The sequence below is a fragment of the Falco peregrinus genome, chromosome 8, assembly GCF_023634155.1.
Source record: "Falco peregrinus isolate bFalPer1 chromosome 8, bFalPer1.pri, whole genome shotgun sequence".
NCBI classification, from domain to species: domain Eukaryota; kingdom Metazoa; phylum Chordata; class Aves; order Falconiformes; family Falconidae; genus Falco; species Falco peregrinus.
In genome coordinates this window covers 37,670,623-37,692,988 of record NC_073728.1, presented here as the reverse complement: position 1 = coordinate 37,692,988, position 22,366 = coordinate 37,670,623, and the positions used below count along the sequence as shown (strand labels likewise).

The 22,366-nt window shown below is 40.1% G+C and overlaps 1 protein-coding gene across 1 annotated transcript in view; it reads left to right on the top strand.

Annotated features, from left to right (window-relative positions):
• Positions 1-22,366, top strand: part of LOC101920666 (von Willebrand factor D and EGF domain-containing protein-like) — a 185,895-nt gene that overhangs the window by 139,922 nt on the left and 23,607 nt on the right. Inside the window, exons 22-25 of the mRNA XM_013303196.3 lie at positions 6,207-6,302; positions 7,073-7,168; positions 10,114-10,209; positions 11,807-11,902. Of these exons, the coding sequence (XP_013158650.3) occupies positions 6,207-6,302; positions 7,073-7,168; positions 10,114-10,209; positions 11,807-11,902 (384 nt within the window). The remainder of the gene's footprint in view (positions 1-6,206; positions 6,303-7,072; positions 7,169-10,113; positions 10,210-11,806; positions 11,903-22,366) is intronic.

Below are 22,366 nucleotides of genomic sequence, written 5' to 3'. Positions count from 1 at the left end.
TAATAAATATTTTACTAAGCAATATTTATCTTGTGACAGAATGTAATATTTTTTCCTAGTTGTGCATATTCAAAATCAGGCTCGGAGGACTGGTAGAGAAAAAATAAGCAGCACCCTGAAAATAAATTTTTAAAGTAAATCATACCACCTTTTATATCTGTAATATTGTTATCCCTTTGGACAATCACCTCAGTCTCACTGTTACAATTTAGTTGAAAGTCCTCTCCCCCTACTCTGTCTTCCTGGTTTGGGAATCAGAGACTCACAGAAGAGTCCTGGCTGGAAGAGGCCTCTGGGCATCATCAGGTCTAACCTCCCACCTTCTTTTGGGAGAACATAGCTAGAGGACAGTGTGTTTGGCTCATATTCGGACACCTAAACTGAGATACGTTCAGATGCTCTCGGCAATTTCTATTTACTTCCTTCACTACCGACAACATTGTCATCTGTAAAAAGTACGACCTTGCTTTTGCCCATCTTGCCTTGGCGTAATAAGCGTTACAGATTCTTAATTCTTTTACTTCTGGCAGCAGCTACTCACTTTGCAGATGAGGGGAGATGAAGTAGTTCCTCAAGGCTCTACTCAGCACTCCCATGCCCTTTCCGACAGCTGGCCAGGTTCTCAGCTTGCAGAGCTTTTTCACCTTCCTGCACAAAGGCAGTATCTCCATTTATTAGTGGCCTGATGTAAAGACAAGTCTGCTAAACAGGCAGGGCCTTGAAAAACTTCATTTCAGAGTAGCATTTTGAAAATAGCCGGCATCACTTACAGAACAATAAAAAATGTGTAGGGGAGCTGAGCTGTAGTGCACTGGATTCTCCTGCATATTCTCTTGCAGAAGGTGCTTGCTGGCATTTATGGAGTAAACTTAGCCAAGAATTCCTCTGGTGATGAGGGATGCTACTAAATACGTAATTTCCACTCTGAGTGCCCTTTTCAAGGATATATACCATAAAAGCAATGCATTACTATAGTACACTCCTAGCAGTTTTACAGGACAGCACCTATCACCCACCAAAGTACACTGCAGAGGTGTCATAACGCTCACGGAGCTTTACACATTTCAGCTCAGTATGCCAAACAAATAAAAAACTAGTACTTTAATAATGGACAGCTAGTCCAAACAGGATTGTTTTCAGAATGTTTCTGACATTTTTTTCTAGTGTATTACAAGTGGCACATGTAATGCAGCACTTTGTAACCTTTGAGGGTAATGCTCTGAAATACTCAGTGTGGTGTTAGTCACCTTAGCGCAATTACTCGTTGTCCTGCCTCTGTTCCCCACTCTACAACAGGGACACAGACCTGCACTTTCAAAGATGCTGTATGCACTGGATAAGGAAACAAATGCTGTCTTTTCCCTGAGCTCAGTGTATTTACCACGGTCTGCACATATGGCACTGTCCAAGAGCAGCTGTTGGACTTAACTGAGCTCCTCCGGGTGCCCCAAGGTGGAACACATTCCATAACAGCGTTGAAGTTAACAAATGCTGTTCTGGGCCTCATCGTTGTGCTTCTTTCTGAAAGACCTAGACCTGAAGACTGACAAAAGATAAGAATTTAAGCCAAATTTCTGGTCATCCTTGGTTTTATTTCTCTAACCCCAAGTTCATTCAATAGGGAGTGTCTGATTACTAAAACTGTATGATTAAAAAGTCAGAGACTCAGTTCCACAGAATACAGGCAATTATTTAAAACTATTTTGGATTAGGTGACAGTTAAGGACTAGTACCTTTCCAGTTTCTAGTAGTCACAAAAGTTCCTCAGAATTCCTGTGGAGGGTAAAGTCATGCTGCTTTAGAAACATTTTCTTAAAAATGTTAAGTCAGTAAAACTGGGATATTTCATAGGCTTTGTGCAATATTTTCTAAAAGAAGGGGAAGTCTAGAACAGTAGTAGTCATACCTTCTGCTCAAGAGTTAAAAACACAGCACTGACATTATGAGACCACTGTTCAAACCAAATAATTTTCAAAATAACAGGAAAGATGGGAAAGTATTGCAGGATGAACAGCTGGATGAAACAAGGCAAAAATAAATCAGGTAGCTGACATTCGTCTGTTCTGACATTTTTACACCCCAAAACCTTTATGCTATCAGACCGAAAGGCCTATCTCCGATAGCTACCAACAGCAGATGTCTGGCAGTATGTGGGAAAGATATAGGGACACTGTCCAGAATAGTCTCTCATCAAGTTATGGATCATGTGCTTCAAAAAGCCGAGGTGATGCCTTTGAGCAGTGTTCTGTTCAACCTTTCCACATCTGATTTTGCAGTTTTCTATGCTACCCCTCAAGTCATGTCTTTCCCAAAGACCTTATCTATTCACTTATTCTTTGTACTAGAGCTCCTCTATAACTTTGACTATCCCTGTCACCTTTTTCTGCATCTTTTCCACTTCTACTATATCTTTTCTGAGCTGGGCGATCAGACCCAGGCAAGGTGTTTAAGATGCAGCTCACCATGCATACAGACCATGATAAAGTCTGGCATTTTGTGCTCTGCTCATTTCTTAACAATTCTTAACACTTTATTTGCTTTTTTGACTGCAGATGAGCACTCAGCTGACATTTCACAAAACAAAGTTCATTAGTACAACCTAACCAGAACCATTGTCTGCATTTGTATTCCAAATTTATTCAGTCAAGTTAATCTTGTTAATTTTCTATTTGCTATGATGGATATTTATTTCATAACTGGGCTCCAGACTGCTGGACTGTATAAATATGCCTACGATTTATTTTAATTGCACCAATACATGTTTAAACCCTATGCTTTATTTCCTTTATCTGTGTATCTTACATGCAAAAGAAAGGCTCCAGTCCACAACATTTCAAAAGGAAAGCCAATAACCTGACAACTTTCTTTTCTGTTTTTTCCCTCTCATATGCTGCACATATTCAAACATCATCTGTACATTTAGGAAATCAGATTAATGCATCTTTGAAAGAAAATAAATAACGCACAGTGATTGCATGAGACAAGGTAGACTATGTTCCTTCCAGTGAAGTTTGTCCTGACCTGACTGGTTTTCCAGTTTTTAAATGGAACTGCAGGTGATGCTTTCACACCTCTGAGCCTTGCTTCAGTGGCACATGCCCAGGACCTCACGTGGCAGACAACACAGGGAGTTTACTCACTGTTGAGATGTTAAGCAATAACTCTGTCCTGGAAGGCATTTGCTGATTAGGCTATGGAAAATGGAGGGAGCAACACAGCATCTGGTATTCCTGAGCACCCCCGAAGTTATCGTAAAGAAACTTATAAAAAGTGCATGATCTCATTTTGATGGAAAAAAGAAGTTTGGAGATATTTCCCAAAAAGGTCTTTCAAAGAAAACAATAATGGACTTCTCCATTTTCACCTCCAGATTTTAAATTATAAACATAAACATACATACATTTGACAGCAAGATTGACCATTTGCAGCAATGTTTTCCTCTTTACTGTTATTTTATACCATCCAAAACTGCTTAGTATAAAAACACTGCAATATCTTTGTACAATTTAGCAAATGCTTATGGAAAAAAATACTCATTCCAGGAGATGAAAGATAGAGCTTTTGGAAAAGACGTTGACACAAACAGTATATTTCTATTATAGAGGGAAATGTCTTTTAGGTGAATATTACTCTTGCTCTCACGTTGCAGCCACCATTCAGTTTTTATCTTTTGCTGTTCACCAGTAATAGAATAGTTTTAAACATTTTACTACTAAATGTCACCATAAGAGCTGAATGTTTTAATATCCAAAATACCATGTTCTCTTCTGGCAGTTCAGATGCATCTTGGAATGTGTAAAGGCCAGATGGAAAGTACGCTATTCAAACGGACACGTTCATTTTAAGTGCTACATACAAAACATGCTGAAATAAAGCATAATATGTATGAATGTCACTTTGCTTGGCATAGCACTTCCTTTGGCACCTGAAGGCTTATGCAACCATTGTCCCATAGGAAAGGCAATCACATTTCACATACTTCAAAAAGAGTGGTACATTTTTCCCAGGTTTCATGTTTCCCTGTCTCCATGCAAAGAATATGAACCACTTCTACCTACTGTTAATTTGTATTTGGAAAGGAATCCCTTTATAACCAGGTCCTGTGCTTACCCAAACCCAGAGGAGGGGAGATGTTCCAGATGGACATGTGTACAGCAGACGGGTCAGCACCCTCCTTTCAAAGCCCTACACCCACTATGGACTTCAGTGAGATCTAGCGTGGGCTCCCAAACGCGAGTTGTGGCTTACAAATATAGTACTGCAATTTTAAAGGAATAAAATAATTGTTGGAAAACAGCTTCAGTTTCTTTCCCTCTCTTCAACTTTCTATTTCATCACGGAGTGCTACCTGCTGTTCACCCTAATAGCACGAGATCCTGAACTGCTGCTACCAGTGGCTGAGTTAGAAAAACTTTGGTAAAGTTTGACATTAACTGCTTAAATGGGTCTAAATAAAATCTGTTTAGCTGTCCAGACAATGCTGATGTGGTTAGTTGGGTTTTTTTTTTCTCACACACGTACACCTCAAATTTCAGCTAAACACATGCTGAACTGCAAATGTCTAAACCTTATAGCCCATCACATCAAAACTAAATTTAACTTAATGAAATTCTTAACATGTATAGTGTGAATCTAAACTACATCTAGTGAGTTTTCTCTTCTCGGCATGCCCAATCCTAAAGTAATCTTCATGCAGCATTGAAAATTTCACAGTTAAAACTGTATGGTAATAGCAAACATAAACACTGAAGTACCTGAAAAGCACATCTAATACCAAGTATATTTCTTGAAGTTATTGGTGTCAAAAAAGTTTATTTCAAGGTAGCTTCTTGGGGCTTGTCTTTTTCAATGCAATTGGAAAATGTGTGGTGGCTTTCATTACTTTTTTTGGATGGCAAAGTTCATATGCAATGGCTTTACCTGAAGGCTTGGTGACAGTCACAAGAGGTGAGGGGGAATTCACCACGTGAACTTCGTTTAAATTATGTGGTGCCACAAGTATTTTTCCTTCATTTAGCTTTCCAATTACACAGTCCATTTTCCAGTTTTAAGAACAGAATGTGGTACATTATGGGCTTTTCCCCTTGTAACAACACTTAAAATGAGAGATGCTTTGTTTCAGATCTCTGAATTAGCTTCATTTTGCATTTTCCTTGGAATAACCTTGCTTAGCTTCATTATAAAGACAAAACTCTGCCAGCAAAGTGTGCCAAAGTACATCTTTCTCTATATTCTCTTCCCAAGCACAAGGGAAGATATTTTTCATTCTGTTATATGAGGTGGCTTTTTTTTCTGAAGGTGTAAGAGCCAGCTGACACACATGCCTTGCACTGCTCCTGCATGCAGCACTTCTTCTTCTTCTTCTTCGAGTGTCAGTGGTCGTCTTCTACCTTCACTGGCCTTCTCCTCTCCCGTGTTTGGTATACGGAGCTCCCTTTTATCAGAGAACAGCAAACAGAAGTGTTCATGACATCAGATATCAGGTACCTACCTTAGATGTTAGGTTTAAGAGGCTAAACCTTCCAGGTGCTCTGCACAATAAAGCCATTAGGCTCATAACAATCAAAGCTTAAAACCAAACAGATGCCTTCAGCAGATAGCCTGTTCCAGGAGCTGCGGCACTTTCCAGCTGTACACAATACACCTGCTCATCCTCTTTCTTCCAAGGAATGACATTGCATATTGCAGCATGTCAAGAAATCCTTATTTAACTTGCTGCTTTGTCTGCAGACCCCACACTACTTAGTAAACATTCAAATTGTTGCTTAAACGTTTGTCATTTTGCTGACAAATTCCCATCTAACTATTTTCTATAAAGAAAAAAGCACTTCATCTTTGCTTTAGTGTACCTTCTGGCACCTGTTAAGGCTGACTGAACATCCACAAGGTAAATTGGTAAAGGGATGGGCAAGGTTTCAGTATCAACTATTGAACTTAAACTTCAAAACTACATACTTAAAAACGTGCATGCTGAGAAATTAAATATTATAGTGTTAAAATCATTCCCTTGCAGACATTATATAGCTACTTGTTAGTGCTGTATTACTAATGTGATACCTACTTTTATCCTGCAATGTTTTCCTTGGCCAAATTAGTTGTTGGATTAATAAAATGGTATGGGAAAAGTAGTAACAAGCGTTGTGCTCATAACCACACAGAAAGTAATATTTGAATTGTATTTTATTTCTCATGTTTTATTCTGGCAGTGCAATGTGATCCACCATGTGAGCATGGAGGAACTTGTCTATCTCAAAATACTTGTTCTTGCGCTTATGGATTTGTTGGACCTCGATGTGAAACAAGTATGTATGAACTCATTCAGGCTTTTTTCCTCATTACATATTTGGATTTGCAGAAAACTAGAAGACAAAAAAAATTTTTTTTATTTTTCTGTATTTCCCCTTAAAATGATTGACCTCAGCAAGGAAATCAAAGCATAATATATTGAAGTACTACAGTACCTAAACTATTTCAGAGCATACATTTACCAGCGGTGCAGTTGTATTATGTAAAAACATGCACATCTATATCAATTTTTCTGCATAACAATGCCTCTGGAAAAACAAACAAACAAGCAAAAATGTCCATGTCATCCAGAGTAACTTTTATGAAATTCAAGGTTATGTGAGTGAATGCAGTAATACTAATTTTGAGAACACAAAAAGGCAATCATACCTATTAGGAGTCACGTTACTGTGCAATACAAGTTATGAAAGAGGTTCAATAAAGAGAGCATCTGGGGAAAAAAATCAGCCTTCATACCCTTCTACGTTAGCTGAATGGCAAAACATATGCAGTTCCATTATTACAGTCCTCACTGCTCATTTAAATATCAGGTCGCCTTTGACAGGGATATAATTCTATCTCTGAACCAGAGTAGCTAGAATGCTTAAAAAGCAAGGAATTTTAGATGCAAGACGTCTGATAGAGAAAGAAATCCAAGGAAAGGGACAGATCATCCATCAGTTTACTTCTTTAACTCATACCATTAGTTATTTGCTGTAATAGACCAGCTTTAGGATCTGCATCATTATTACTGAAATGAGATTTTGATCCTCTGCGTATTTTCCAGTGGTGTGTAACAGACACTGCCACAATGGCGGGGTCTGTGTGTCGCCAGACGAGTGCAAATGCAGAAAGGGATGGAGCAGCCCTTCTTGCGAAACGGGTAAGAGGTTAGAAATGACTGGTCTCTCATGTCTTTTGCTGCCTGACATCCATGTGGTTCTCACAACTCAGCAGTCAGACTTGAAATTGCTTGAAGAATTAAATCACAAGAGCAGGAAACCTAGTAAAGGGCAAAACCTTGGAAGTCTTTGAGTTTATGTAAGTATTCATAAGTGTATATGTTTATCTAAATCTCAGGATCACTCAGAGGAAACCCACAAACAAAACCTTTTTGCAGCTTTTTAAGCTTGTGTGATTCTGGAGTTTATTTTTAGCATGTGGCAAAAATAAATACATTTAAAAAGCTCTTCACCATTTCAGAAGTTACAGCCTTACTAGGTGGCTTCTGCAAATGAGAACAATTCTCACTGGGACTTTGGAGAGAGCGTTGATTTTCAGTCTCAGCTGCCGTGGACATAACCTCAGTCTTTGCTGGTCTTGTTCACGGATTGCCCCGCAAGGGCAGGGACGAGGGATGTGCAGCAATCCGCATTGCTCGCCACCTGTGCACCTTCCCGTTTTCATTGCTTTGAACCCTATGCATTTCCCTCAAGGTACTATGGTGGAGTAGAAAAAAAAAGTTTGGCTTTTGTTGAGTTTTAATGGCATGCCGTCAAATCTGAACTTAAAACACAGCTTATGGAGACAGCAATAGAAGGAGGCCAGTTTAAGTTAGGATAAGAACATAAGCAAGCAAATATGACTTCTGCTGCGAAGTTAGCGACCATCCATACGCACTTCTAGTACTGCATAGCCTAAGGAACAAAAGCAAACTTAGAAAGCTAAGCTGTTGGAAACTGAGACTGACTACTCCGATTTTTGTGGTCCAGTTCCTGGGTTCAGCTTTGCCATCCCAGAAGATGGCTTGTGACTGTGCAAGACAGAACAAAAGCAAGTTTGCAAGGAGAGCGTAACTGTTCACCCCCTAACGTTAAACATCCTGCTACTGCCAGAATTCACTCTGCTCCTCCTGCCTGCATCTCGTACTCACAGAGTACCTACAAAAGGCATCCACAGAAGTGTGCATGCGCAGGGAAAAGCCACCTCCACCCATCAGTACAAAATGACGAGGTGAGGATTGGAAGTAGATACCTATTTCTAGTCAGGATTCCTAGTTTTGAACCCTCTTTTGAATTGATACAGCTCAGACCTTCCCCCCAGGGTCTAAGCACTAAAAGCTGGAGTACGTATTTTTCTTCCAAAGGCAGAGCAACTACAGCACTCACCTGGGACAAGGCATGCAAAATAGTGACATGTTAAAAGCAGCAAGAATGAGGAACACCTTAATCAGTGCCAAACCTCAAGGCTATGGAGGCAGTGTGCCTCTGCCATGGTGAATGTTAAATGACTAGGACACCTCCAGCCTACATTACCTTCGCTGGCAGGTGAGAGATGTCATTTTAACCTCCATCTCCTGGAGACTGCTCTTCCTGTAAGTGTTGAAATGACAAACCTATTGAAGACACATAAATTAACCAGGCTAAGATCCATGGTAAATGACTGGGATTGCCTCGAGCTATTCTGGTTCCCACTATCTCCTCTTTTTCCTGCTGGAGATTGCTCTTCTTGAGTTCTGCAAATTTATATTGGGGTGGCTTTAAACAGGATTATTCCAAGAGGAGGACAAGCAACAGCAGCAGAAGCAGTAATTTCCAACCCAGAGCAACAGCAGCAGGATTTGTTTGTCTGCCAGTACCTCGGGTGGAAGGCTCACCTCTCCAGCACCATTTCATGTGCACTACACAGAGTATTTTGTGGATACTGTTGTGGTTCCTCCTCAGGTGATATGACAGGCATCTCTGGATGAACTCAGATAGAGGAGAAAAAAAAAAAAAAAAAAAAAAAAGGACTTAAGGCACGTTAAGGCACTTTACCAATGGAAATACAAACACTGACAGAGTGTGGACATCTGTTAACTAGCTAGAATAATAGGGCAACAAATCCAAATTCTCCATTAGCAAGGAATGAAGTCCATTTTGACTTCAGAAGTTATTGCTGTTTATTCAGAAAAGCTCTCATCTAGACTACAATTTCACTTTTTTTTCTTTTCCCAAATTGACATTTTATTTCTCCTTTAGTTCATCGGAAACATTTTAGTGACTCTTAATTTATTTAAGATTAAATGTATTTAATTTATTTAACGGGCTATTCTGTGAAATACTGGAAGACAAAGGGAATAGAAGGAGAAAGACTGCTTTAAAGTGTCGCTCTGCTTTACAATGAAAACTTTATCAGATTCCTTATTCTTCACACACTAACTTCCCAACTAAACTAATCTGCAATTCTAATATTTTTCTTTTTTTTTCAACAGTCAGGTACTTGCTGCATAGAAATATGCAAGCCTGTTTAATTCCTAATGCCTATTACATCATTTACAGTAATAACAGATAAATAAAGAAGCAAAGGGAGCTCAGCCAGTGGCTTTGTTGGTGGTGCACGAGCCAATATGTTGCTGGAAGCGGCATTTAAATGAGACAGAACAAAGGGAGGTTTTGTGGTGCATAACTCTTCAACTTCGCAGAAATGCCATGATGGTCTGCTGCACTCAGACAAAGCAGCAAATGGTTAATATCTCATCTCCAGGTTATCCAGGCTCTGAGCAATGTGACTGCATTTTACTACCTTGGGATCGTGTTTGGTGAGGATGCTGCAATGGAAGCAAATGAACTGTACAAATCAAAGGAGGACATCAGAAATAAACTATTAAATTATATTTTATTTCATCCCCCAAGCTATGCTAAAACACCACTGAAACGCTCCCACTGTGTCGACAATGAATAAATACTGCAGCACAACTGACCAGCAAGGACTGTGTGAAATTTATCACAGTATTATTAGAATTGTTTAGTCCAATGACATGTGCAGCAACAAAAGAGAGCCTACTATAAAAAAAAAAAAAAAGAAAATTATTAGAGGTTCACAGAGTTGTCTTATATCCACATACAGCCATGTGCAATCCTGTGTGCTTGAACGGAGGAATCTGCGTACGGCCAAATACGTGTACATGTCCTTACGGTTTCTATGGGCCACAGTGCCAGAGAGGTAAGAATGTTCTATTTATCATCTTGATAAAGGATTCAGGCTTAAAATATAAACAGCAGCCTATATCATTACCTGCCCCTGCATGAAGTATATCCAGAGACTTTCCTTGCCATAACTCCCTCTGTGCTATTTTGATGTTATAGTCTGTCGTCAGTCCGCATTATATTGTTCTTAATGGTATATGTGAAGGAGTAAGCATTTATGATGACATTAATGATAACTAAACAATTAATCTAAAACTGTCTGAAGCCAGTGATATTACTAATTAGCAACTATTCAATTAATCGTTAAAGCATGGCTCTTCATTCATTTTGTGAACTCTATATTGTGCACTTAATGCATTTCAGAGCCAGATGATAATTTGTCTTCAAATGGGGCTCACAATATCACCTACTTGACCATCCCAGAGTGTAATGGATGGAAGACTTCTACAGAACTTCTTCAGATCCCCGCTCAGAGATCTGATCAAATATTGCTCTGCCAAACATAGAGTGGGACCTGGTTTTGGGTCCCTGTCCTAAAGGGGAGAGCTCTAAGCTAAGGCTAACAGTATCTTGGGCTTCTTGCTCACTTTGTGCTGCAGAAGTCAAATTAATGAATGCTTTAACTACCCACTAGCTCAGGCAGAATAGACAGGAACTTATGTTTAGGACTCAAATACCTGGGAGACCCCTGGTCATTTTTTGAGCATGGCTCTAATAACCCCTCCTGAATCTGGGAATGTAAATACACTCTTTCTACCAAACCTAAACTATCTCAATAAGAAATTTTCTTTTTTCTTTCCCTCATTCTTTTGTTTCCTTGGAGTTCCTAGATGAATGCTATTCCAATGCATATTTTTACAAGTGAATGATTCACACACAAAAATCTAATTGCAAATGGAGCTTGCTGGAAGCTCTTTGGTTTTGTGATGCTGGGGGTAAAGGAGAGAATGAAAATGATACAGACTCTGTAATTCAATGCTCATTCTTTTCAGGTTCAACATGGAAGGTGATTTTCAACATCTAGGTGATTTGAAATGTTTATCCTTGTTATGGTTTAGACAGAACTAAAGTTGAAAATGAATATCCACATTTGTAGGATATGGAAGTGATGGGGGAGGCAGTGGATGAATGCAGAAGAAAAGCAAAGCCCTTCCTTCAGCTTCATTGAGAAAGGGGGAGAGATAGCACCAAAGCCAAAGCAAAGCCCTTCCTTCTGCTTCATTGAGAAAGGGGGAGAGAGAGCACCAAAGCCAAGCTTGCAAATATCAAACACCAATCTACAGTGGAAGTGCAGAAGCCCTTGAAGAAGCATTTTAGTTAGAGTGTTAAAAACCCAAGAGATTCTCCAGAATACAGACCACTTAATTGCAGGTATCTAAAAGAGACCCTTAGGTGCTAGGAGTTCTTTCCACAAACAAGGGAGAATCAGGATCTCCAGCTTGGCATCTGCTCAAATCACCCTTTGGAGAGACACCTTCTCTACCCCGATTAAAGAAAAAAGCCCCTGCAGACAGGCCTCCCATCACAGACACCTGAATAAGGAGCCTGAATTTAGGCAACATTGATCCCCTGTGTGATTTCAGTGCACAAAATGTTTGCTTTCCTTTCACTAGCTGTTTGCATCCCCCCTTGTAAGAATGGTGGTCACTGTGTTCGGACCAATGTGTGCTCCTGTACCGAGGGCTACACTGGAAGAAGGTGTCAGAAAAGTAAGTTACAAACTTCTCTTTGTTTTCCAATGTCCTCTGACTCACGAACAGCTTCTCTTCTTATTGTGCATGTTCAACAGAATATTTAGTCTGCATTTATGCCATGATCTCTTATATTTCTATCAGGACACATTTAGCACTACATTATGTCTAAAATCAACTTGTTATTTAGAATAGCATTAAGTCAAGTCAGTGTTGGGAGTAGAACATTTTACTAGAATCCTCTTTAAGCATTTCAGGCATTTAGAATGAGTAATCCTTCTACCTGGAGATGGATTCATTTTTTTGCATTAAAGATTTTTGGTTGAAAAAGCCAAAGGTATAGTAGCTGACTGGGATCCTTAAAAATATTAGAACATCATACCTGTAGCTTAATTAAGACAGTTGGTTAATAACACTTCAGCCTTGTCTTTGTTCTTGTCACTGAAAAATCCCTCTTCACCTTGGCATCAGTTTCAATACTCAACTCTTCTATTCTTCTGGGGAAATAGGTTATTTTGGCACTTTGTCACACTCTATTGCTCAGCAAAATCTGTCACCCAGGGAGTTTAGGATATGTATGTGTCCTGGCTTCAGCTAGGACAGAGTTAATTTTCTTCCTAGTAGGTGATCCAGTGTTTTGGATTTAGGATGAGAACAGTGTTGATAACACACTGCTGGTTTAGTTGTTGCCAGGTAATGTTTATATTAAGTCAAGGACTTTTCAGCATCTCATGCCCTGCCGAGCAAGAAGGCTGGAGGGGCAGAAGAAGCTGGGAAGGGACACAGCCAGGACAGATGACCCAAACTGGCCAAAGGGATATTCCATACCATAGAACATTGTGCTTAGTATAGAAACTAGGGGGAAAGCTGGCTGGGCACTGGTCAGCAAGTAGTGAGCAACTGCATTGTGCATCTCTTGCTTTGTATATTCTAATTCTTTTATTCTTATCAGTATCATTATCATTATTACTTCTATTATTGTTTTCTTCCTATTCTGTCCCATTAAATTGTCTTTATGGCAACCCACAAGTCTGCTCGCTTTTACTCTTCTGATGCTCTCCCCCATCCCGCTGGCAGGGGAGTGAGCGAGTGGCTGTGTGGGGTTTCATTGCCAGCTGAGCTTAAACCCCGACAGTATGTGAAAACTTTTTTTTATTATTATTATTTCTTAACCAGTTTGAAATTGGCAAAAGGGGAGCTGTGAAAACAACCATTCTTGGCAGGAAGAATCTGTATGTTTCCAGAGCACTTTATGTCTCTCACACACAGAGAAAAAAAAGCTAGTAAAAAAATTCCTTCCAGCAACAAAAGCCTTCTCAATCCCCGCACTCCTCTTCTTCAGCAGGCAGAATCACAATGCACAGTTCTGCCTGGCTGCAAAGTACACAATTGAATAGTCTGTTCTGGCAGGAACAAGCTGGAGGGAAGAAAGGAGGAAAAAACCTTATGCTTGGCATCTTGTTTTTGAGGTTAGGGAACATTAGAAAAGCGCTGTTTCCAGCTTTACACATACTACCACGTCTCCAGACAGATCAAGGAAAAAAGAGGCGATCACGACTGCAGCCTCGCAAAGCACTCCCCTAAATTTTCCAACTGCTACCAACACGCAGCACCACTTTCGAAAAGTTTATGAGGTTTTGTTGCCCAGCTTGGTATAATCTTTTTCCAAGAAGTTTTCTGGTATAATGAAAACGGGGTTTTTCTGCCCAATCTCAGCCTCCATTCTACCTCAACTACCATTATATAGTCTGATTTATTTAGCCTAGCATTATAAAAACTTAGATAAAGGACCTATGTCTGTAATGAATGAAGAGAAACATGATTAAGTAGAAGGCAAATACTACTATTCACTTACTCTTACTGGCCACTGACTGTTAATAGGTAAAAAATGTTGAGTAACGTGTTTCTTTTTCCTTGCTTAAAATCAACTGCACATGGAATGACTGTCATGAGCCACAGAAAGAAATAGGTTATTCACAAGGTTTTCACACCAAGCAGTGGCTATAACAGCTGTATGTCTTATCACCATTGTCATATGAAATAGCTTCTCTCTTCTTTGCTGGAGGATCCAGGTTTCTCCGCTTCTCTGGAGCAAAGGACTGCAGGACACATGGCAGAAGAAAGTCTCAGCTGACCTCTGCAAACCTTCCCCCACAAACTAAATGGAGAAAACCAGTACTCCCATCAGCTGGAGGCTTCTCCCAGTCCCATACATCTCAGAGTTCCAATGCAAAAGGCATTTCATACCTTTTTCTAGGCATGATTTTATATCGTTTTCAACCAGACATTGACCTGATTGATGGATTGATGAACATATGTGGCATACACTTAAAGGCTACGAGTAATGTAGACACATGCTCCTAACTCTTTTACACATACACACATGAAAAAGTGGAAAAATAAATTCCTAGCATGAAGAAGTTTCACTACTCGACCCCTTTTTCTTAAATAAAACATATAAAAAATACCACAACATCCATTTGATGTTCCAAAAAGAGCTAATATATCATGTAGCTCATTCTGTCTCAGTTGCAGTGTCACTAGCACTATATATATATATGTATTTATACATTTATCAATTTACTTTTGATAGTCCTGAAGTGACTTGGGCCACTGACTCTAGATATGAGAGCAGTGCCATGGGTTGTGTGACTGAGTGCTCAGAAACCCAGCTGGGAGGTGACCCACACAGTGCTTCTGCTAACCTTCCTAGGAAGGGCAGGGCAAGAAGGAATCAGAAAAAACCAGTAAATTTCTACCTTTACAGGGAGGGTTTTCTCTGGATTTGAGCATCTTTTCTGCTTGCTTTTAAGGACCTCACATAACCCAGCTGCACCCTGAGTAGCACAGGGTATTACAAATTGCACTGAAGTGTAATATCCTTACACAAAGAGTAAGGAAAAGACAGACGTATATGGCAATAGTAAAACTGTAATTAGATATAAAGTTTACTGGAAGTTTAGCACTTCAACAGCTTCCATTTGCATATCACCTGGGCAACATACCACATTTTCCAAGGAACCATGAGAGGTGAACCTATGGCTCAAATCATAGCTCAGTGGTGTCTAACCTGGAGCTGCCAGGTTACCCCACACTGAGAAACGTACAGGTGGCTTAGCCAAAATGAGGAGTGGGACAACGCCAAGAAAAACAATTCCTTGTGAATGGTTTTATCGTTATTTTCATTCTTCTTCGCTTTCTGAATATGAATGAGCTGTGTCTTGCATCCTTTTACACTTCTAGTACAGTTTCAAAAACAAGGCAGCTTTACCACGTACACTCACGTACTCACTCACACTGAATCTCTAATCTTAGAAATTCTGGGTGGGTGTTATTACCTGCCTAATAAAACCTATCAAGATAGAGCAAGTAAACTTAAGACTAAGAAAGGCAAGTCTGAAGAAGTTTCCTACCCATGTATTACATACAGAGCAGCCTCACATTTTTGATCTTTAGTTTGGGAAATTTCCTGTGAACCATAAAAACTGAGAAATAGTCTTTTCAGAAACTGATCTGAACAAAAATATTACCTTCCTGAACCTGCAGTGAATGCTTGAAATTGGCAGTCTTTTCATTTTTGTCATTGTTTATACATAGCAGTAGGCAGGTTTTGCACACTTACCTCTGAAACCTACTAATAATCATCTGAACCACGTGAGCAAACCTTCAGATTTCAGCTTTGGTATGCTCCGCAGCAGAGTTTAGAGCAAGGGGAAAATTCCCTGCCATGCACAGCCCTGATTACAGTAGTGATGCTCCAGTTTCCAGGCTCATGGTGCCATAACACACTTCTGGATGACCTCTTTGATGGAGCTACGTCAGGGAAGCCAGAAGCACTTGTATGCCCATCTTGGAGATAATTCACACATTAGGGTTGTTCCTAAGGTGTGAATCCAAGTGTCTTGCAATCCAGATGTAAGTAGCAGCTGGTCAAGTGGGACAGACATTTGTCCTTGTGATGAGGCAATAAAATAAGAATAATAATAGTTGTGGGTGTTTCTCCAGCAATTAAAGCTCAGAAGTACTTCTTTCATCTCAACAGATACCATAAAAAGGCACCTTACCATCCACAAGTGAAATAACTGAATAAAGAGCTCACTCTAATTGCATAATTGTGATAGCAGGTTTATGAAGTTTTTTCTAGGTAGAAACAGTGTTTAGAGGCAAAGATAAAAATCAGCCAAATCAGGTTTTTGGTCACTTACCTCTTGGATATTTTGGAATGTTTTCCACTGCTTTTAGACATTTCTCTTTCCTTCTTAATATCTCACCTGCACGGACAGAGAAACAAAAGCTTCTGTTTGCTTTTGGCAGCTGCAGATTCTCAATTGAAGGAGATAATTAAAACTAAGAGCCACAGCAGCCAATCAAAGACAGGTTATTTCTAAACCAAACCCAAACACACTCTTGGATGCCTTAGGATATTCACTTCTATCCCAGTACAGTTTGGCATTTCGGATACTCTCTGCCTGACACCCAAAAATGTGCAGGACAGAGCAGCACCACATCTTTGCCACTGGGGCTTCCTCTTCATTGCCTCCTCAGCGTACAGAGAAAGGCATTCAGCCTGAAAGTTTGTGTTTGTTTTGTACGTAAATAAACATCGTCTCAAAAAACCCCATGTAAATCAACAAGGTCTGATTGGCTGCCAGCTGAAATCGAAGGTTTGCCTGGTGTGCTGGCTGATAAATAAGCACCTGGTGATTATGCAAACCAGACACCCGCACCCAGGACGAGCGGGTGTCAGAGCTGACAGTGAAATGTGCGGTTATGCCTCAGCAATTGTATAACCTCGTATCCTCGCTCGCTACACATTGTTTTCGGTGTAATCAGTCTGGCTGAGTGGAAAGAGGCAAATGCTGGCAGTACCTCAAGATAAAATATATTTCTGAATCAACTTTGCATCAAACAAATGTACTCAGCATTAATACTAAAGAAAAGCTATTCACGTGTGGGTTTAAGTTCCCTTTTGAAAAATGTGCAGTTGTAACAATGCTGGCTATCACTCCTGTTCACGAGGCTTTAAAGCAGCGTTTACGCCAATTTCTACCACAGCCTTAAAAAAATTATAAACAAAACAAACTGATTAAGTTTCATTTATTTACGACATGCATTTTCATAGGACTGTTTTACAAACGGCTCTGAAAAAAAGGAAAATAAAAGCTGAGTTTTCTTATGAACGGTTGGAGCAAAGAGAAGGGGCGGGGGGGAAGAAGAGAGATTCACGGGACCACGCGTTTATCCCTTCTCCGCTGCTTCTAGCGAGTTCATCTCGGAGCGAAAAGGCAAGCCACAGCTCCCTCTGGAGCTCATCAGCAAGCAAAGGTCACAGGAGAACAGGGCTGAACATCCTTCTCCTCCTCCAGAACAGGAGGCACACCTGCAGCCTGCCCCGTGGCAGGGTACCTGCTCGCCCCCCCTTGGCAGCCAGCTAGCTGCAGCGTGCCTACGGTTTAAAACAAAGAGCGTGTTTCTGCATGCATCTATTTCATTGCATCAGGCTGAATCCTGCCGACTTTCTATCACATAAATCATCATGCTGACATTGGGACTTTGCAGATTGGATCTCAAAGTTGGTAGATAACTGTTTCTCCATTTCAGTAATTCCTGCAGGCAGGATTTATAGCCAATACACAGTGCACAATATAACTCACGGTCATTCTTCCAGCTCTGCTTGCTCCTTTCCCTCTCCCCCTTCCTTTTTCCTTCCCGGTACCATGAGGACTTTACTTGCATGAGAGCTAGAGGCAAACTAATTGGAAATGTGAACACTGCGTTTCAAAGGCAGTTTTTGCTAAGCAATGTCACATTGTGAAAGTCACCAATTTCCCATATCCCAGCCTTCTCACGTAACGTTTCTGTAGATTACTGCCTTGCCAGCTGCAGAAGCAGGAAGTTTTACTGCTCAACAAAACAAACTTCTATGGAATTGTCATCTTGACAAGGGGTGATATAGTCTTTGGAATAACTTCAGGGTAGACAGATTGACTTAAGCTCTCTAAAATCAGCCAGTTTACAAAACAGAGGTCCAACGTCCCCTCCTACACAACTAAGCAGGGAACACTCCACGTATCTCATCTAAATGGATGGAGTAATAGTTTGCATCAGACTTGCTTTTCATATGTCAAGGAAGTGCTTAGAGGCAACGACTATTTGTCTAAGATTTCTGAATAGCCAATATCCTTGGACAGTGGGTGTTTGGAAATAAAGAGTTTCTCATAGCAGAGAGACTTGTAACTTACTGCTAAAAGCATTAGTTTTGCAACAGAAGCAGAAAGATAGGCAGGTTGGCTTGTTGACTGGTTGGTACACAGTCTGGAGACATAGGAAAAGGAAGCACTGGTCTCAGTTCTTACTTGATTTTCCAGCCCATGTAACAGAATAGGTTCATATTAGATGTCATCTTCCTTCCTTGGGCAGGAAATACAACGGAAGACAATGAAAAAAAAATAAAATCAGGGCTACTGTGGTCTTTCCCATTCAGCTGAACACAAGATGATCCATGCATCTTGCCTGGGGGGAACAGGGAGAGCTCGAACTACCCGGAGAAAAGCCAAACAGGAGACAATGACTCAAGAACAACCTGGTTTGTGGTCTGTTTTCACAGCAGTGCTCCTCTCTGCTCACTTGCAGTAAGGATTTGTGACAAAACCATTAGTTGGCCTTGCTTCAAAGCTAAATTTTGTTCATATAAGTAGCTGATGTATTATTTTAATAGGGGTCTTGAGTACATGCAGTTGTCTAAATTTATTTCACAGGAAGAGAACAAGAACATTTCTGGGTAAGAACTGAATATATATCCTAAATAAACCCAAAAGTCTTATTAATTTTTTATTCATTCCATAAGCAAAACGTTCACAGACTACAGCATGAATTTTACTATAGTAGAAAATCTACGTTTCGAATCAGTATTTCTTTACTTGTTTCTTAAAGGCACTAAAGAAGTGGTAGGTCTGCTGCTGTATGTAGAGACATACAGTACATAAAAAGGGCAGGGATTCCTGAATTACTGCATTTCTCTTGCAGTGGGCTTCCATGTGAAGATAACTGGTTTTTTCCACTAATTGATTTAAGAAACAAGGAAGAAAAAAAATGGGGGGGGTGTCTATTTTTAATGAAAATATTTTTTTAATGTCTCTGAAAAAAGGGGCATGGGATCTACCACTTGAAAAGCCCAGAGGACAGCAAATTCTAGAGATTAACATTGCCTATTTAGCCACAAAAACACCTTGGCAAGACAATCCTCTCGAGCATCAATTCCCAAGTAAGCCTTAGGTTACTTTCTAAAAGAGATAATAGCAGAATGACTAACAGATTAGTGCAGTGCCAATGCAGACAGTAACCCTCTTCTGTACCCCCTGACCAGGCTCCCACCTGAGGTCCTCGCTTTCCAGCTGGACCACAGTAGCCTGAGGCTCATCTTCTTGGCTTGAGACTGTCTCCCATGCCCCTGCTGTTCTCTTTGGTTACTTTGCCTGAATCTCCCTTTTCCTTTGTACAGATGAAAATAAAGCAAATTGCATCAAGCACAGGCTGAGCCCACTCAGCACAATGAAAACATGCCTAAATGGCAGGTCATACTGCAAGCACAGAAGCTGCAAAAATAATCAACAGAGGAAAACAACGTGTATGAGAACCTTCTTTCACTTCTTAGTCAGGCATGACAAGAAAGCAGCTCAACAGAACAATTTATACACATGCTGCAGCGCTTCACTGACCTAATAAAACACAGAGCATTCTTCAATGAAGAGAAAGTGTTACCAAACACAAGACCCTAACAAGATGGGAATATAAGCTGTGCTGAGAGTATACTTCACAATTCCCCACATTAATTATCTACTAACAGTTGCAAAGATGAGAAAAAAAGTTTAGCTATATTCTCTTCAAATTAATAGTGTTGGTATTGGTCTAAAACCAATCACTAAATGAGAAAAAGGTTTTGCTAATGATCTCAAAACACGTGCACCTGCACATGCTTATTTTGTTTATAGTGCCTTTCATTCTGAAAGATGCTGAAATGTTTTGTGGCTATCCAAACATCATACCACTGTATGTCTCAAAAGAGTTTCACTTGACAAGAGATAATGGGCAAAATGAAGATTGGGAGACCTAAAGGGAGAAATATTTCTGTCCAAGGAGAGCACCGAGTCCCCTGTCTGTGTTGGGGTGACCATCCCTCATTGGTTTCCACAGCATCCTGAGGTTTAGGAGTCTTGCCTACCATACGTTACCAGGGAATCTTTTGGAGGTACAGATGGAGAGATCAGGATCCTCTTTAAATGGTACCAAAAGTTATCATCTGATGAGAATGACATGACAGCAAACGAGCACAGTACATCACAAACCAACACTCAGAGTTTAGTCCAGCATCTCAGTAATTTTGCCATACATTATTATTTTTCCCGTTTTTCCTGAACTAATACCTAAACCAGATTTATTTCCTGTTTTAATGTCTCTGAAAGGCCCCATAGGTATATCAGAGTATGCATCAGAACAAAGAGCAGACATAATTAGGCAAAGCACTGGCATTGCACTATCTATATGGTCTACAATTTTTCAGAGCATTTTTTCTTCTCTAATGTGTGCTAGGTCATGCAAACTAACTCATATTGCTATACCCATGTAGTAAAGTGAATATATTATAAATGCAAACTGTCACCACACCCATCACAATTACATTTACAGCTCCCACTGTGTCTTGTAGTAATTTGTTCTCCCGCACTACATCCCTCAGAGGTTTCTACCAAATTATTTTTACTATTCAGAAAGGTAATTTATTGAAGAAATGCTTTGCATCTCTGTCAGAGATATGTGAAGCGAGAAATAGGGATGAGCAAACCTCAAAATGATTGGTAGCTTGATATGGATAAGGATCTAAATTTTAGAAGAACCTTGCACAAAAATTACAAACAATTTTATTACATGACAAGTATTCCTTCTTTTTAAAATTTAATCTGTGGCTATAATTACTGACATTCAGTGGATTGCACATCCGAGGGTACTCTGATAGACCTTAGAGAGAAAGTTATTTCTTTACTTACAAATCCAAATCAACATAGATGAGGAATTTCAGAGAAAAATCAAGCTCTGGAACAACATATGCGCCTAAAACTCAGCATGGGCAGAAGTAGTTTCTTACTGCCCTTGGAGGTAGAAAAAAGGGGACTAGAAATTGCTAGTGTCCCAAATCCATAACATGTTTTTCAGAGATATGTGCATCTGGGACCTTCACAGCAACAGATATATTGGTACATCCATCTCACTAATGATCTGTTGAGCATCAGTTATACCCTCTAAAGGGGAGAAGGACATTTTTTACCTCTACTAGTTCCTGCTAGTGTCAGGGCAGTAGAATCCACACAATGGTGCCCTTTGTTAGAAACACCCTTTTTGGCCAGAACACCCCCATTTTGTGATTCATTTTTTGAAAGGTTTAAAGATCATTCAGCAAGATCAAATCTTTATTTGGAACCTAGAAGCATCCAACCAATTGTTTCCTTACTGCAGTCAGGATAATGTTTCATTCGAGCAGCGCTGCTGGGATGCATAATGCATCCAGAGAGATGAGGAACCTTCTTTCCAGTCGAATAATTGAACCGTGCTATTTTTTGAAACTGCTGACCTGACCTCACAGTTCTCATCCTATGGAAAAGATCAGCAACATCCCTACGTTTTAAGGCTGCAGTCTCATGATTGTGCCGTTCCTGGCACAGACCTTCTGCTAGGTTTTTGTGCTTTATCAGTAGGTGATGTATATTACCTATAAACATTGGAAAAGGAGTAGAAGAGCCAGTTTTAACCCAAAACTCACTGCTTTCACATCTATGTGGTTTCATTTTTGTTCTCAGCTTAAGTTCTGTCATCTATATTTTCCTGACAAGACCAGTTGGTGTTATTTTTAAATCTGTCCCATGCTCTGCATCCCCAGCTACAGCTCTTTGTTTTTGAAAATGTCACACCAAATCAAGATAACCCCTAAGCAGAAGGGAGAAGAGGAACATTAAAACAACATGTACACATACACATACAAAACCCAAAACTGCAACTGATCAAGCTTCCTGCTCCTCAAAAGAGGAGTAAACAAATCAAAATATGCGCTAGACCCACAGAGAAGCCAGTCCAAAACCAACACCAGCCAGAAATAAAAGCAGTGCCTGTGAATCCCAAATAAATGACAGCACAGGGGTGGTGATTTAAAGGACATGTTGAAGTCTGTATCTACCGGTAGGTGTTGTTTTGGCCGCATTTCTGTGTTCTTTGTTAGCAAGCTATAGCCTGATGCATTACCTTAGCTGGCCCACACAGATGTTACTGCTTGAGGCTATTTTCTCTCATCCCTCCGAATGCAGAATGCATCCGGAAGCAGGTCAATTTTCTTAGGTTCTACAGGGCACAAAAAAAAAAAACAACCAAAAAACACACAACCAAAAAATTTGTCTTGAAAACTACATCTTCTAATCAGCACTGCAGTGTGATGCACTG